The sequence below is a fragment of the Pelodiscus sinensis genome, chromosome 5 (assembly GCF_052426305.1).
Source record: "Pelodiscus sinensis isolate ZL-2025 chromosome 5, ASM5242630v1, whole genome shotgun sequence".
NCBI lineage: Eukaryota > Metazoa > Chordata > Testudines > Trionychidae > Pelodiscus > Pelodiscus sinensis.
Window position 1 is genome coordinate 55,484,625 of NC_143056.1, and position 18,180 is coordinate 55,502,804.

At 43.6% G+C, this 18,180-nt stretch overlaps 1 protein-coding gene across 1 annotated transcript in view; it reads right to left on the reverse strand.

Moving 5' to 3' along the window:
• Positions 1-8,986: 8,986 nt before the first annotated feature.
• The window catches only part of AQR (aquarius intron-binding spliceosomal factor), a 96,285-nt gene continuing 87,091 nt past the window's right edge, over positions 8,987-18,180 (reverse strand). The window contains exon 35 of the mRNA XM_006123267.5: positions 8,987-9,531. Coding sequence (XP_006123329.3) covers positions 9,259-9,531 — 273 coding nt within the window. The 3' untranslated portion in view covers positions 8,987-9,258. The remainder of the gene's footprint in view (positions 9,532-18,180) is intronic.

An 18,180-nucleotide genomic window follows, 5' to 3' on the forward strand; every position in this document is an offset into this window, starting at 1 on the left:
GAGGACAGAGATGAACAGACCCCATAACATGAGCATTCTCCTAAGACTCCTGTCTCCGTTTTCTTGCATGTGTTTTCAGCTAAAGCAGATGATTTTTAAGGACCGCTCTCCCTACCCAAATCATCATCCCAAATGTATGTGTTATGTCTCATTTTAGAAAACATGGTCTAATATTGTTCAATAGGATAGAGCAGTTGCTTACTGTAATTGGAAATTATTTGAGATGTGAGACCCTATTTGGATTCCAGACCTAGGTATGTGTGCATGCATGCTGTGTGTCAGAGCTGGAACTATTTGTAAGAGTGTTTGTTGACCCTCACATGTGTTGGCTGCATGGTGCACCTAACACTTTAAGAGGTCATGTGGGTTGACACTGCTCCAGGTTTCTCTCACCAGCAAATTGTTACCATGCTTTTGAAATGTCTAATGGAATGATAATATTGTGAGGCAAATACAAAATGGAGTCATAATGGGTGCCATGTTAGGTGAGAGGCAAAGGTCATTCTTTCTGCCTCAGTTTCCCGCCTAATTTACGCTTTGCACTTGGTACAAGTCTGTGTGCACCCCTCCCAACAGAGTGCACACGACCCTCCAAGGTTATGCACACCACCCATTATGCACTAGGCACCTCAGATCTGCACACCACTCCAGGGTAACCTGTGTGTACGCGTCACCATTAAGAGCACTCAGCCCACTACAGTTTTTCCCACCTTTGAGGCAATATAACCCTTTGTGTCTGGAAGGATCAGATTTGTTCATTGGGTTTGTTCCTTCTGTGGGTTCGTACCAACCGGATCGCATGGTGTCTGTCTTGTTAGTATGAGTGAGAGGTTGATTGATCCATTGTTATCATCGAGAGTTAGCAGCAAGTGTTTATCTAGCTGGCTATTTCTGTGGCCACCTGCATGTCGTGTATTCCTGCATTGGGGTATTAGGCCAGGAGTAGTGGTGGCTAGACCAACATCATTATTGCCTGTGGATTACTGTGAGCATGCTGAGCAGTCGCTTTTCCATGATTCCTGTGCATGACTGCTACCCGAGAAGCCGAGGCTCCTAAGACGGACCAGTGTCTTAAGGCCTGGGAATAGAGTTCGAGGGATCTCCTCACCATTCCTCCATTGCAGCTTTCTATTAGCCTAGGTGTAGAGGTCGTGAGCAACGGCTGTAGTATCAACCAACTGAGCAATTGTAAAGTATATACCTATTGTTTGAGGGACTTTTCTATCTCCTTTTGTTCTTGGGTTAGGGTTGGTTTGCCAATAGTTGTTCAATTTCTGTGTATGCTACCTAAATTTGTTTACAATATATGGTTTGGCCCCAAATTGAGTGTCTGTCTATTCTTTCGGAACTCCACCGGTGATAGATATGGTCTCGGGCGCATCTCGTTTCTGAAATATAATAACCAGATAGTCAGGGCGAGCTTAAATTCATTTCAATTAGAATAAATTAATTGTTGTAGCGTTCCCTGTGCAACAAAATGATGGAGTCCGCAGACGGAGAAAAGGCATTGGAATGTAAATAGGGACCACACATCTCAAAGAACCTCTAATTACCTTCTTCTCTGAGTGATGGTCCCTATATGGATTCCAGATGTGGGAGAATACAGTGCTCACTGTAGATGTAGGTGCCAAGGACATGCAAGAAGTCACTGCCTGTGGGACAGCATGGCAATGGTCTAGACAGTACTTGGTCCCGCCATGAGGGAGGGGACTGGACTAGATGACCTCTTGAGGTCCCTTCCAGTCGTAGTATTCTATGATTCTATGGCCAACTGCTGCATCTGCCACCACTAGTGGGGCACAGCATTGGGAGTGTATAAAGTATGGATGTAGGACCATGTAAATGCCTTACAAATGTCATGCCATGGTACATCCACAAGAAAGGCAAACCTGGTGACATGTGCCCATGGCTCTATGTCAACAAGCCAAAAAGGTGATCATGAAGGGCAGAAGTGGTGGTATGTGATGGTGCAATGAAGAATCAGTTGTTAGAATAAGGAAACAGTGGCCAAAACATCACACGTGGGCCGTGCTGATGATGAAGACCTTTGTGAACATGCAAGTTGCAATCCCAAAGGGAAGGATCCAGAACCAATAATAAGTGTCCCACCATAAAGCAGAGGATCTTCCAATTAACTCGGTGGTTGTGCATATGGAAGTAGACTTCCTTCACACTGAGAGCTATGAACCAGGCTCCACATAGGTGGGATAGGAGAATAAGAGTGTGTGACCATCCAGAACTGGAATTTGCATATGAATTTGTTCAGTAACCAGCAGTCCAGAATGGGGCAGTAGCCATCCCCTTTTATGGCACAAAGAAATAAGGGGAATAAAATCTACAGCTCTGGTAACTGTGGGGGATGTATTCTATGAGACACCTTTCAAGAGGAGTTTGTGCACTTTTTCTCAGAGGAGGTTGTGGCAGGAAGGATCTCAACAGCCACCAAGGTGTGGATGACAAGTGGGAAATAGGAGGAACTGTATCAGGTACCTCTGTCAGACAACATCCATTAGCTATCAGTCAGTGATGATTATGCCTCAGTTGTGGGTAAACTGGGAAAGATGGCTCCTAAAGATGCCCTGAGGCACTGTAGGAGAGATGGGAGATGCTTCACACGTCTCAAGCGGAGAGTCAAAATGGCTGCTTGAGCAGACTGTGCAAGGGATCGAATCATGCTGCTTCTCAGCCGGGAGGAAGGCCTGGAATTCCATCAGCTTTAAGTGGGAGAGAAAATTATATTTTGTCAAGATGGTCTGGTAATTGGTAACAGACCATTTTCTTCCCTACCTGGTCTGGGGAGCAGAGTTGTGGTCCAGAGGTATTGCTATCAGGCACATTTGGTCACTGCATGATGAAGACAACAAGTGACCTGGGTGCAGGCAGAATGAGTAAACAGGAACTCTGTATTGTTAGATGAGATGAAGTAGTGGTGCTCAGTATGTTTCTGGTGGGAGTCTCATGGATTAGGAGGGCCCTGGCAGTTGCAGAATGTCCAGGAACTGGTTTGTATATCCTGGACTTCCCCCACTTGTGCTGGAGCAAGTCATAGTATTGTACGTGGTCTTCCGGAGGGGAGAGGATAGGTGGAATGACAGCACTGTCTGGGGTTGACAAGAGCCCAGTGGTACTGGCAGTGCAGGTGTTACAGGAATGTCCTGCAATTAATTGGAAATGGAAGGAGGAGTGGTGCAGGCGGGGGATGGCGAGTAAAGTGGCAGTGCCTCGCAGTCCAGTAAGAGTTTCAAGCTGTCCAATAAGGCCAAGCAGACAGGTCTCTGGACATCAATGGCATCACACATCAGCTGTAAATTCATATTTGGATGGGTAGGGCAGCTGGTGCTGAGGCTCCAGGCTATAAGAGTGTGCAGAGAGAAAGAGATGCCTGGTTCAGAAAACCACTCAAACACCAAGAACATGACTGGGAGAGGCAGGGTCATTAGCACCAGTAGTGTCATCAGTGTGAGGCACAGTGGGGCAGGACACTGCCTCAAGAGAAGTAGAGGTTCATCAGAGGAAGGTGGAAGCTGGGCAATCAGAGTGCTGAGGGGAGGCAGCCAGAAAAACAGGTAGCACAACATTCACAGAATCAGGTGGGAGATTCCAGAGCAGCTCAACACTATCAGTGGCCCCAGAAGTGAAGGTGATGGACTCTCAGACCTGGATGGACACAGCACTGGCAGTTTGCAGTGGAGCTTTGACTTATGGTCCATGCAGAGCCTCTTATGAGACAGGTGGATGAGTCAGCGTGTGATTTCTCACCCAACCCAGCATGGCTCAGGGATGTAATGCTGCATTTAGACATGGTCCCTTATGCCCATGGCTGCGCTTCTAATACACACAGTGCTGCTGGGGTTGCAGTGGCACTGTGGGTGCCGACAAACAGGAAGGAACTGGGGAGGTGCTCACCAGTGGTGACAGGCACTGTTCTGGTAGCTCCATCAGTCCCAGGTTTGATTGCAGATGTGGCTGCATAGCCTCCTCCTTCAGATTGTTCAAGTGGTGAAGTTCTCTGGCTTTCCGAGTGTGTGGAAGGAACAAGTGGCTGCAGAGCAGCAAATGACAACTTTGCTGAGGCAATACAGGCAGTGTTGGAGCTTGACATTCACACCTAAGGAACATGGGCACAAAACATAGCTCTTCGAGCTGGCTTGTTGGGGCATCGTCCTTGGAAGGGCAGGAGACAATGGGGGGATGCCTACAGGAGGAAAAAAAATCCAACAGAAAAACCCAGCAACTGGGTAGCTACATACAACTGAAGAAAAAAGGAATGGACAGAGTTCTCTTAGCAAGCTAAGAGCACCGAAGAACATGGGTTCTGATTCTGGCCAGGAGGCATTAAGAGAGAACTGGAGTGGCATCAATCCGCACAAAGCCTCAGATGCGCCACTGGGCTGATGCAAATGTAGCTCACTGGACACTACTACAAAGTGCACTCACATGTGGGACCATCACTTAAAGAAGAAATAAGCATTGCTGCTGAAATTACTCTTAAAAAACCCCACAAAACCAAACCAACCAACCCCAAGGCTAAGGTCAGAAATAATAAATTCTTAATGCTGCTATATCACACTCCCATCCCTTTTCCCTTACAGCAGTTAAAACACACTCTATGACCCTAATTACCATCCATCTAAAAATAAGTGCTCTTCACATAGGGAGGTGCAAACTTTGCATAGTAGGATGCTGAAGTGTCTCTCAACATATAACAGGAGTTCATTAACAGTTGATTGTGGTAATTAGAATTCACAGTTGATAAACACAATAGGGTCGGCTTCCTTTATCTCTCACAGGGAGCATTGACAGTGATACTGATGACCTTTATATGATTTTCCATCTGAATTTTTTAAACCTATTCTCCATCATCAAAACATTGCAGATACTTTTCACTGGCACAGTATCTGAGGGTAGGTATCAGGATTTTTTTTTCCTCAGAAGACACCAGAGATTGATCCATAGGGGAGGGTGGAGGTTAGGATACTCACTTCCTTCCCTACTTATGGGCCCATGCTAACACTTGGTTGAGCTTGAGCTGCTATTCTACATGGGGTGGGATTAAGCAAATTTAATAGACTTAACCTCAGGAATTGGGGAGCTCTTCATCCCTTTGTAGATTGCCTGTCAACACTGCTGCTCTGTTCTTTTGCCCGGTCCCACTGATCTGATTTGGAACCCTGTCATGTAGTGGAGCAAGATTCAGAGCTGTGAGCAAGAATGGCAAAAAGTTTGCGCCTCAACTGTCAAAGAATAACTTATTCTAGTTTCCTAAGAACTTGGCTGAACTGCCTCAAAGTCCCATGAGTAGCCCATTAGTCATAAACTGAAGGAAATGCTATGATACAGAAAAATCACTTGATGAAAACTGCAGTTTTTTCATTATCCCCAAACGGGTGGAAAAAAAGGTGGATTTTTTAAAAAATACTAAGACCTCATATGAATATGTAAAAACGAACAGAGCAGAGTCCCCTGACTTAAGGTAACTTGTTCTGTGCCTTTGTTCTTTTAGTAATTACACAAATAAGTAGTACATTAATCACACTAGACAATTTCAGTAGGTTTGTTAAATATCTTTCTATATTTATAAATTTATCACTATAAATCTGCATCAGTCTGATCTCACAGAATCTTAGAATACTAGGACAAAGGGACCTCAAGAGGTCATCGAGTCCAGTCCCCTGCCCTCATGGCAGGACCAAATACTGTCTAGACCATCCCTGATAGACATTTATCTAACCTACTCTTAAATATCTCCAGAGATGGAGATTCCACAACCTCCTTGGGCAATTTATTCCAGTATTTGACTACCCTGACAGTTAGGAACTTTTTCCTAATGTCCAACCTAAACCTCCCTTGCTGCAGTTTAAGCCCATTGCTTCTCGTTCTATTTTCAGAAGCCAAGATGAACAAGTTTTCTCCCTCCTCATGACACCCTTTTAGATACCTGAAAACTGTTATGTCCTCCCTCAATCTTCTCTTTTCTAAACTAAACAAACCCAATTCTTTCAGCCTTCTTTCATAAGTCATGTTCTCTAGACCTTTAATCATTCTTGTTGCTCTTCTCTGGACCCTCTCCAATTTCTCCACATCTTTCTTGAAATGTGGTGCCCAGAACTGGACACAATACTCCAACTGAGGCCCAACCAGCACAGAGTAGAGCGGAAGAATGACTTCTCATGTCTTGCTCACAACACACCTGTTAATGCATCCCAGAATCATGTTTGCTTTTTTTGCAACAGCATCACACTGCTGACTCATATTCAGCTTGTGGTCCACTATCACCCATAGATCCCTTTCTGCCGTACTCCTTCCTAGACAGTCGATTCCCATTCTGTATGTGTGAAACTGATTGTTCCTTTCTAAGTGGAGCACTTTGCATTTGTCTTTATTAAACTTCATCCTGTTTACCTCAGACCATTTCTCCAATTTGTCCAGATCATTTTGAATAATGACCCTATCCTCCAGAGCAGTCGCAACCCCTCCCAGCTTGGTATCATCTGCAAACTTAATAAGCGTACTTTCTATGCCAATATCTAAATCGTTGATGAAGATATTGAACAGAGCTGGTCCCAAAACAGACCCCTGCAGAACCCCACTTGTTATACCTTTCCAGCAGGATTGTGAACCATTAATAACTACTCTCTGAGTACAGTTATCTAGCCAGTTATGCACCCACCTTATAGTAGCCCCATATAAGTTGTATTTGCCTAGTTTATTGATAAGAATATCATGCGAGACCGTAGCAAATGCTTTACCAAAGTCTAGATATGCCACATCCACTGCTTCTCCCTTATCCACAAGACTCGTTATCCTATCAAAGAAAGCTATCAGATTGGTTTGACATGATTTGTAGCATCCAAAATATAATCTCTGCTTTTTTGGCTCCCATGTTCTACAACAGTGGGCTAAACAGTTACAATTAAACTGTCCCATCCAGTGACTATCTGCTTCACAACTCTTCCCACATTTTAGGAGCAAATCTACATTGATACTTTCAGGGTCTAGCAAGGCTCTGGACACAGCAGCACAAGTGCAGATGAAGAAGGGTCTTCACATGTAGCATAGCTCTACAGGCACTCATATTTATAGAAAAGAGGATGGAAAGCAAAGACGACCCACAGCTGAGCTGGTCATGTTGCCTGAATGCCTTTGTACTATTCATCCCTGATTACACATATGCCTGTTAGTTTATGAAACTGTACACCATTCATCCCTCCCCTAGCAGAAAATAATATGGACTTTTTTTCTTGCTGGTAAAAACAATGGATGGACACCCTTTGTTACCCCAGAGTCTCAGTAACAAGCATAATCTTTTGAATTAATTTAGAATTTAGGATAAGGGATCTGATTGGTGTTAAATGCTCTGGTTACCAGAAGGGAGGCCTTTGGCAGTGTAGATTAACTGAATTATGACCCATACCAACATATCTGCATAGACACAAGCAGTGTAGTTCCAAACCTGACCATTGTACACTTTATAATAGTCATGTTAGCGTGTAGTCATTTACATGCTTAATCAATAAGTCTGGGCTCATCAGTTAATCTTAATGACTACAGCAAGGAAAGGCGGGAGCCAGTGACCACGGAGCCAGTGCCCCCACAACGCCCCCTCTGATAGGCAGCAGTGCAGGGGGTGAGGGCAGGTGGGAGCCTATACATGCAGGAAGCTGGCTTTCAAGCTGACACCCTGCGCTTGCTGGCTCGGCTCCCATGGAGCTGCCTGCCCCCTTCCTTCCCCAAACACGCTGCTGCCTCTGAGGCAGCAGCACAGAAGGGCAGAGGGAGCTGGTACACATGGAGCTCTGGCTTTTAAGCTGGCTCGCAGCATGTGTCAGCTACCATGGAGCCTCCCACAGAGGCAGCAGCGCAAGGGGTAGGAGGGAGCTGGTGTTCAGGGAGAGCCAGCTTTCAAGTGAACTCCCTGTGCTGCTGCCTCTATAAAAGTCAGCACCCCACAAGCACCAGCTGCCTCCTTCCTCCTGCCCCCTGGCATGTAAACATGTAAGTGCTAAAAATCCAGCAATTACACATTTACACAAATACACGTTAGTTAACATCCCTGCTTTATAAAAGCATTAGGGAGAAATGAACATTAAGAGGGATGGAAGATGTTTAATTAAAATCACTAGAACAGGGGCGGGAAACCTCCCATTAGCAGCCCAAATCCATCCCCCTGCTTAATTTCATCCAGCCTGTGGTGGCCCACTACAGGACTGGAGCTGTGAGTGCTGGCTCATGGCGATCAGGGAAGCTCCATCTGCTGCCTTTGCCCGCAAAGTGCCACTCCCATAGCTCTCATTGACTGCGAGCCGTGAGTAACAGGAGCTGTGGGGGTAGTGTCTGCAGGCAAAGGCAAAGTGCAGAGCTGCCTGCCTGCCCTTAGGGACCGTAGGGACACATGCCAGCCACTTTCAAATCTGGGAGCTGCTGAAGTTAAGCTCTCTATACCCTCTCTTGTACTCCAACCCCCTAATCCCAGGCCTTAGGTCCCTCCTGTACCCTACCATCCTTCCAAACCCAAGACCCCAACCCCATAGCTCAGCCAGATCCCCCTCCTGCAGCCAAACTCCCAACCTAGACACCACACCCCTACTCCAACTTCCCACCTGGAACTCGCTCCTGTACTCAGAGCCTCCTCCTGCACCCCCAACCTCACCCCAGAGCCTGCATCCACAGTTGGAGCTCTCACCCGTCTCTGCCCCAGCCTGCAGCCCCTTTCCTTTATTTTTGACCCTATGCCAATTACAGGGTTGCCAACTTTCCTGATTGGATGATCCAGATGCTGCTGCCATTTGCAGCGATGGCATCCATTTGGGAAAGTTGGCAAATGTAATCCCAAAACTTAGGGGAAGCCCAGAGCCACCTTCCTTGCTCTGCAGGGCTGCGTGTGGCCTGCAACTGCTTTTTTCTGGTGATCAGTTTCTCCTGGTAGGGAAAAAATTCCCCACACCAGCACTAGAAGTTTGATGATTGAATCAATGAAGCAATTAAAAACCATGTATAAAAACATTTTTACTAAGTCAGGCATAAAAGAAACGCACTTGCTATTTACTATGAATAAGTACAAATCATTGAAACTGATAAGAATTCAGTTCTCATTAACATTTAACTCTACAAACTAATTATTAAATTTGTCCCCTGAAATATTCAGTGAAAATTATGCAGAACAGGTCACAATACACAGCCGCTGTTAACAAGGTCCAAGTTATTTTTTGGCTCTGTCATTGTCTCCAGTCTGTGCTCAAAACTTATTGAGGGTAAAGATCACTTTTCAGTCTCAGTCTCAACTTCACTGTCTTCACTATCACTATCTCTTCCTGGATGCTCTGGCATTTTCCTAGGCTCTTCCTCTTCTGCCGCTTTCATTCCTTCTTCTTCTGCCACGTTCACTTTCTCTTCCTCCATTGCCTCGTCCTCTTCTTTCATCGTCTCTTTGCTCTCCACTACTGATGTGCTTTTGGTTTCAACTTCCACTTCTGCTTCCTGAGTTTGAACTGTTTCACTGTCTTCAACCAGGGCTGGTGGGGGCAATAAATCCTGCCAATATAAAAAAGAGGAAGATTGTTCAATACACAAACATAACTTCAAGTTTTATAAGCCTTGTATACTTCTTTCTCTTTTAGCTCAAATTACTCACCTTAGATCTAAGACCTAAACACTTTTAATCATTTTTGCATAAAAGCAGAAATACTAACCACTAAAGACTTAAATTTCTGTCTTCCTTACATTCACAAGTATTCACTGTTTCTGAACATTAGTGAACAAATTAATGCAACCTAAAGAGGTGAAGAACTAGTCGACTACACAATAAGTTAATGTGTCTCGGATAGACAACAAGCTAGTCGACTAGTTGCTTCCCTCCCTTGCTACCTATCACAAAGAGGAAGCAAGGGGGTGGAGAAGAGAAGAGTGTACTTCAAAGTGGCAGCACCGCTTGAAGGCTGGTGCCAAGACCCTGGGCTCCATGCAGCGCTTCTGCTTTGAAATACTGCGTGCAGCCTGGGACCAGCTGTGGGGTTTCCAGGCTACAGGCAGCGTTTCAAAGCGGCAGTGCCATGTGGAGCCTGGGATCAGCTGCGGACTCCCCCAAAGACCCCAGGCTCCGTGCGGCACGGCTACTTTGAAATGCCATGGGGAGCCCAGCGTCAGGCTACACACGGTATTTCAAAGCAGCAGTGCTGCATGGAACCCCAACTGATCCTGGGCTCCATGCGGTGCTGCTGGTTTGAAACGCCGCGAGGAGCCTGATGCCAGCAGCACAGCACAGATCCCAGGGTCAGTGGGGGAGTCCCCAACTGACCCCAGGCTCCAGATGTCACTTTTGCCTTTAAAAGTTCAAAGGCGGAGGCGCCCTATTGACTAATCAAATAGTTGATGCAAAATGCATCAACTAGTCCAGCGGTTCTCAAACTTTTTGGGCTCCGGAGCCCTTTGCATGTTTGGGTGTTAATTGCGTCAGTTTGAGGTGATTCTCAAGTATGCTTTTGAAGGCTCTCCAGACCCCTGGAGAGGTCTCGCAGAGTCCTGGGACTCTGCAGAGCACAGTTTGAGAAACACTGAACTAGTCAATTAGTCGATATTTGACATCCTTAATGCAACCCCATTAGAGATATGATTGAAAATGAATTTAGCACACACTTAGGTCTTACCAGTTCATGCATTCCAAATTAACTGAATCCTATGAAAAAAAGGGTAAGGATAAAAGGGTAAGGATAAAAGGGTTAAAAAAAATGAGTTGTGTCATACAGTGGTCTACCAGAGACCACTTAACTAGGAAGAAGGAGAATAGAAATTTTTTGAACAAAATCATCCAAAACACAGAATTTGGTGGTTGATAGGGGACTTAAACTACCCAGACATCTGTTGGGGAAATAATGCTGCAGAGCAGCGATTATCCAAAAACATTTATGGAATACATTGGAGCTAACTTCTTAATTACAGAGGGTGGAGTAAACAACTAAGGGAGAATCTATTGTGGATTCAATTCTGACAAACAGGAACAGAGAATCTGTTGGTGGAAGGCAGCTTGGGTAGAAACAATCATGAAATGACAGAATTCATGATTTGAAGGAATAGTAGGAAGGAAAACAGCAGAATACAAATAATGAACTTCAAGAAGGCAAACGTCAACAAACAGAATTGATTACTAAGATCCCATAGGAAGCAAGTGTAAGGGAAAGAACAGTTCAAGAGAGTCAGCAGTTTTTTAGAGAGACATTGTTAAGGACACAAGGACACGAGCACAAACTATAACAATGTGCAGAAGAGACAGGAACTATCTTGACTTAATCAAGAAATCTTAAATTACTGAAACTCAAAAGAGTCCTTCAAGAAGTGGAAAGTAAGTCAAATTACAAAGGATGAATAAAAAAAAATTACATGCATGTTTGGACAAAATTGGAAAGGCCAAAAGGAAATTAAACTATATTATCTACAGGGGTGGAAGTGCTATAAAGGGTAACAAGAAAGCATTTTACAAATATAAGAAAAGCAAGAGGATGACTAGGGACAGTGTAGGTTCATTAAAAAAATGAGGAAAAGACAACAAGAGAAAATGCAGTGATGAAGAAAATGCCTTTTTTCTTCAGTTTTTCTCCCAAAAGTTATTCGTAACTGGGACTAACATAGTGAACATCATTGCAAAAGGGGTAGAGAAATGGAGGCTAAAATCGGAAAAAAAAAAACCAAGAATTACTTCTCAAACGTAAATGTCTTTTAGTCAGCAAAGCCTGATAAAATATATTCTAGAATACTCAAGGAACTGGCTGAAAAGCTCTTAGAGATACTAAGTGAGTATCTCTGAGAACTCCTAGATAGATGAGAGATACACCTGAGGACCAAAAAAAGGGCTAACAGTATTTATCTATAAAAAGAAGAATAAGTAGGCCTGAGGGAATTCTGCACACAACATTTTAAAATGTTGCATATTTGTCAGTAAATAAATGTGGAGACGCCAGCATAGTCCACTGGCTATGTGGAGGTGGGCAATCACCCTGCAATCTTCCCCATCAAGACACAGACTCGGTTCTGAAGCTACAGACAGAGTGCAAGGGACAGATCTGCCCTCAAAACACCCGAGCACCTGGCTCATCTGCACCAGGAGCATCAAGATAGCAAGCAAGGGGGATACAGTGTGGGGGGATCCAGGGTTTAGAGGGTTCTGGGTGTGGGCAGCTCAGGAATTGGATGGGGGGGAACTGTATGAATAGGGACTTACTAGGGGTTTCCTGCTTCGTGGTAAGTGGGACCCTGCGGGGAGGGACCAGGTGAAGGTGATTGGGTCTCAGCAAGGGGGTCTGGATGTAGGGTGGGTGAGGCTCAGAAGTGGGCAGTCTAGGTAGAGGTGGCTCAATAGACTAGTGCACAATTAGGGGAGGCTTAGTCAGGAGCACACGATTAGGTGAGGTCCAGATGTAGGGGAAAGACACTCGGCAGAGGTCTGGATGCAGGAGAGGGTGAGGCTTGGCAGAGTGAGGTTTTAGGAGAGGAAGATCATGGGGGGAGGGGGGATCTGGGTGCTGGACAGTGAGGCTCATGAAGGGGGTCTAATTACAGGAGGGGTCCATATGCCTGCGGTTTGGAGAGGGACAGGGAGCAGCTTCACCACATCCCCAGCCAGTTCGGACTAGCCGCTGATTTCAACCCAGGGCTGGAGCCACTGGCCAGAGCATCCCCAGGCCTCCCCCAAGGTGATTTCTCTCTCAGTCAGCTGCTCCGGGAACCCAAAAGCAATCCTTAGGTAACCACATACTCCAGCACAGCAGTATTGTGAAGATTAATTATTTAATATATACAAAGTGTTTTTGTCCACAGATGGACAGCATTAAGAGCAGTAATACTAACTACACTATGCATACCTGGCAGAGAAAACTGAAGATAGTCAGCTGAAAAAGAATGCTGAATACAGGGCAAAATTCCAGGTTGACAAGACATGTGAATGTATGATTCAGCTACATGATAGATAGTTTTTGGAAATCTAGAGAATGGCTTTAAATGAACCCAAAACACAGACAAAGCTTCAAAAAAGCACTGTTTACTTATGGTTGCCTAAAGGGAGTTTCCTTTCACACTATAAATTAAGTATTAAATTACACTGAAATCTTATCTACAATTAGCTGACATTGGTGTTACACGTTTATGACAACCATGGAGAAATCTATACATAACTGTCATTAAGGCTAATTATGGAGACAGAAAAATAATCTTATGAACTCAGAAGATATCATAGCGCTCTTCATAATACTGATCATGGGCACATGAAAAAATAAATCTCTCAAACTAATTCTGTTTTCCTTACTAAAGATATGCTTCTTGATGGCAGATGTAAACTGGGACGCCTATAACACAGCCATTCCTGTTTTGCCTCATGGGATTACTGCCTCACTTCTTTTTTGTAAGAATGGATTGATATAAAATTAAAAATTACTTCTTGTATTAAAAAGGATTATGAACAATACAATGCTTTCTAAAAATCTGTATATTTGGTTTTTTTTTTTCTAACTTTTGACTCCATTTTTCCTGCAAGGACAACATGACTCACTGTCACAGCAGGGAACAAGTAGCTGCACTGCTAGTGTTAGCTAGTATTGAGTTAGTTTTAGAAGCTAGTAACAGTAATCAGATGCTAGCAAAATTATGAATGCATTTGTAAGTTCTTTTACACTCTTGGGCTGCATCTAGACTGGCATGTATACCCCAAATTAAAAAACATAGCAAGAGACCTAAAAAAGTGTCACCGTGGCTTAACCACCATGTAAAAAGCAGTGAGGGACAAAAAGGTATCTTTTAAGAAGTGGAAGTCCAATCCTAGTGAGATAAATAGAAAGGAACATAAACACTGTAAAATCAAGTGTAAAAATGTAATAAGAAAAGCAAAAAAAGATTTTGAGGAACAGCTAGCCAAAAACTCAAGAAGAAATAACAAAATGTTTTTTAAGTACATTAGACGCAGGAAGCCTGCTAAAAAAACCTGTGGGTCCCCTAAATGATCGAGCTATAAAAGGAGCAATCAAGGATGATAAAGCCATTGCGGAGAAACTAAATGATTTCTTTGCTTCAGTCTTCACGGCTGAGGACGTTGGGGAGATTCCTGAATCTGCACCGTCCTTTGTGGGTGATGAATCTGAGGAACTGTCCCGGATTGAAGTGTCATTAGAGGAGGTTTTGGAACAAATAGAAAAACTTAATGTTAACAAATCTCCGGGACCGGATGGCATTCATCCAAGGGTTCTAAAAGAACTCAAATGGGAAATTGCTGAGCTATTATCTGTGGTTTGTAACCTATCCTTTAAATCGGCTTCCGTACCTAATGACTGGAAGGTAGCCAACGTGACACCAATATTTAAAAAGGGCTCTTGAGGCGATCCTGGCAATTACAGACCGGTAAGTCTAACTTCAGTACTGGGCAAATTAGTCAAAACAATAGTAAAGAATAAAATTGTGAAGCACGTAGAAGAACATAATTTGTTGGATAAAAGTCAACATGGTTTCTGTAAAGGGAAATCCTGTCTTACTAATCTATTAGAGTTCTTTGAAGGGGTTAACAAACATGCGAATAAGGGGGATCCAGTAGATATAGTATACTTGGATTTTCAGAAAGTCTTTGACAAGGTCCCTCACCAAAGGCTCTTGTGTAAATTACATGGCCATGGGATAAGAGGGAAGGTCCTTTCTTGGATTGAGAACTGGTTAAAAGACAGGAAACAAAGGGTAGGAATAAATGGTAAATTTTCAGATTGCAGAGGGGTAACTAGTGGTGCCCCCCAAGGGTCAGTCCTGGGACCAATCCTTTTCAACTTATTCATAAATGATCTGGAGAAAGGGGTAAGCAGTGGGGTGGTAAAGTTTGCAGATGATACCAAACTGTTTAGGATAGTCAAGCCAGAAGCAGACTGTGAGGGACTCCAACAAGATCTCACCAAACTGAGTGATTGGGCAACAAAATGGCAAATGAAATTTAATGTGGATAAGTGTAAAGTAATGCACATCGAGAAAAATAACCCCAACTATACGTACAGTATGATGGGGGCTAATTTGACTACGATATATCAGGAAAGAGATCATGGAGTTATCGTGGACAGTTCTCTGAAAACTTCCACGCAGTGTGCAGCGGCGGTCAAAAAGGCAAATAGGATGCTAGGAATTATTAAGAAAGGGATAGAAAATAAGACCCAGAATATCTTACTGCCCCTGTAAAAAAACTATGGTACACCCACATCTTGAATATTGTGTACAGATGTGGTCTCCTCACCTCAAAAAAGATATTTTGGCCTTGGAAAGGGTTCAGAAAAGGGCAACTAAAATGATTAGGGGTTTGGAACGGGTCCCATATGAGGAGAGGTTAAAGCGACTGGGACTTTTCAGTTTAGAAAAGAGGAGACTGAGGGGGGATATGATAAAGGTCTATAAAATCATGAGTGGTGTGGAGAGGGCCGATAAAATAAAATTTATTTATTAGTTCCCTAAATAGAAGAACTAGAGGACACCAAATGAAATTAATGGGTAGCAGGTTTAAAACTAATTAAAGAAAGTTCTTCTTCACACAGCGTGTAGTCAACCTGTGGAACTCCTTGCCAAAGGAGGCTGTGAAGGCTAGGACTATAATAGAGTTTAAAGAGAAGCTAGATAATTTCATGGAGGTTAGGTCTATAAAAGGCTATTAGCCAGGGGATAAAATGGTGTCCTTGACCTCTGTTTGTCAGAGGCTGGAGAGAGATGGCAGGAGACAAACCACTTGATCATTGTCTTCGGTCCACCCTCTCTGGGGCACCTGGTGCCAGCCACTGTAGGCAGACAGGATACTGGGCTAGAAGGACCCTTGGTCTGACTCAGTACGGCTGTTCTTATGTTCTTATGATTTTGCGCAAATACTTTTAACGGAAAAGTTTTTCCGTTAAAAGTATTTGCGCAAGACAGCGTCTATACTAGCATGTGCCCTTGCGCAAAAGATTTGCTTTTGCACAAAAGCATCCGTGCCAGTGTAGACACTTTCTTGCGCAAGAAATTAACTTGGCTGTTTACACTGGCCTTCTTACGCAAGAATACTTGCGCAAGAGAGCTTATCCCTGAGCTGGAGCGTAGGAGTATTTACGCAAGAACCACTGATTTTGTACAGTAGAAAGTCAGTGTTCTTGCGCAAATACTTGCGGCCAGTCTAGACGCAGCCTTAGGTGTCAAGAGTTATGCAAGTGTAAAATATCATTTGTGCCTGATATCACACACAACTGTTTCTCGCATGTAACACTACTTAATGATTATTTTTATTATTTTGACTGCTGTAGCAGCAAAGGACCCTAGTCAATGATCAAAGCCCCCACTCTCCAAATTAGCATAAAGACAATTCCTGTCCCAGAGAGCTCACAAACTACAATTTAAGACAATAAGCAGTAGGTTAATAAATGTGGAGGGAGAGATAAAAACAGGGAATGAGGCAGAGAAATGTTTGCAAAAATTAGTGTTCACTGATTACTGTGATGGCTGTTAATCAATACTTAGATTCTTCTCCCTAATTGACTACTAGCAAACTCTGACTCTGCATAAATGTTGAACCATCTCTCTACTCCTCCATATTGAACTGAAGAACCCCACCATTGCCACGTAACAGGAGACAGAAAGACACGCTTACACAGGTTTTGGGTAGTTGTGGGAGATAGTCAGATAATGGTTGTGGAGAAAAGGAGTGGGCTGGTCTGCCTCAAATGAGAGTGTGGTGATATTAGAAGAGTAAGAGTAACTAGGAGACAAACTCCAAACCACAGGGGGCTTGTCTACACTATGGCGAACAGCGACCCTCTTGCGGTCAATCTTCTAGCGTTTGATCCAGCAGGTCTATTGTAGACTCCCAAATTGAATGCTGAGGGCAGGCCCTGCCGGTGTCCTGTATTCCTCATTCTGTGAGGAGTAAGGGAAGCTGACAGTCAACCTCCTGCAGGGTAGACATTGCAGTGGCTTAGCATAAGGCAAGCCAAACCCAGCTATGCATTTGGTGTAGCTTGAAGGCATAACTTAACTGATGTGCCTGGTCTAGCATAGTCCAGGCCAGGATGTGTACATTCTATTTTCCTTTAAACGAAGATTTGTATTATTTCAACTGTTTATTTTTAAAAATAGTGATCACATACTGTATAATAATGGAGTCTTCCACTGAGTGATGGATGAGCTAGTCAGTCACTTATTCTTGGTTTGCTCCTAAAACGAGTTCCAGTCTGCCATTCCCCATAATAAACGCTCTTCAGTATTCTACTATCTGATATGCTAACCACACGACTTCACCAGCCTCACTGAATTATTATAAAAGCTTCAATGCCTGTGATATTGCAGCACTCAAGGACTTTGATATTTGAAACCAAATCTTGCTATTTAATTCCCAATAGGCTCTTAATACATTTAAAAGGCAGAGCCACAATGGGATTAGCTGTCAGGATCAGGACGTAACCCCACTGCAGCTCCCCTGCTTATTGACTAATTGGCTATCCAACGAAAAATCCATTGACTAGTCGATTAGTTGATTAAACTATATTTAACATCCCTAACCAGGACTAAGCTGGGCTGCTGGCCAGCCGGCTAAAAAATTTACTGGAAGGAAGGACAGGGGAGGAAATACGTATCGTCTATAGCATTTAACGGTTAAGGAAAACCTTACTGGTTATATTCTTAGTGCTGATACGGATTGTGGTGAACTGGCAATTCAGAACCTTAACGTGTTCAGCCCATCTTTTCAGAATTTGTTTACAGTCCTTCCACAGCAGAGACTCATGACCACACTGTGGGCCATACGCAGTCTTCAGCTCATCAAAACCCCATTTGTAGTCTTTTTGGTCTGCTGCTGATTGGTTCCATTTTCCACAAGCCGTTCTTTATGTGGGAAAGCTTAACTTGTAAGTAGCTTGTTAACTATACAGTACTTCATTGTATTCTCTCTCCTACATACTTTACACAACTGGTTTTTTTAAAAAAAAAAAAAAAGAGAGAGAAGCTGCTGCTCAGAAATGGTAAATTTTACTTCTTTAGTCCTCCTACGGCAACATCCAACTGTTTTGCCCAGTCACTGCTGAATTGATACTCTTGGGGGTCTTTCAGTACTTTAGTGATATTTTTTGTGTGTTTGCTTTTTAAACATGAACAATTTCTTGCTCTTTCTTCCAAATACCTTTTGTCAGTAATAAAATCAGATTCCTTTCCATCATT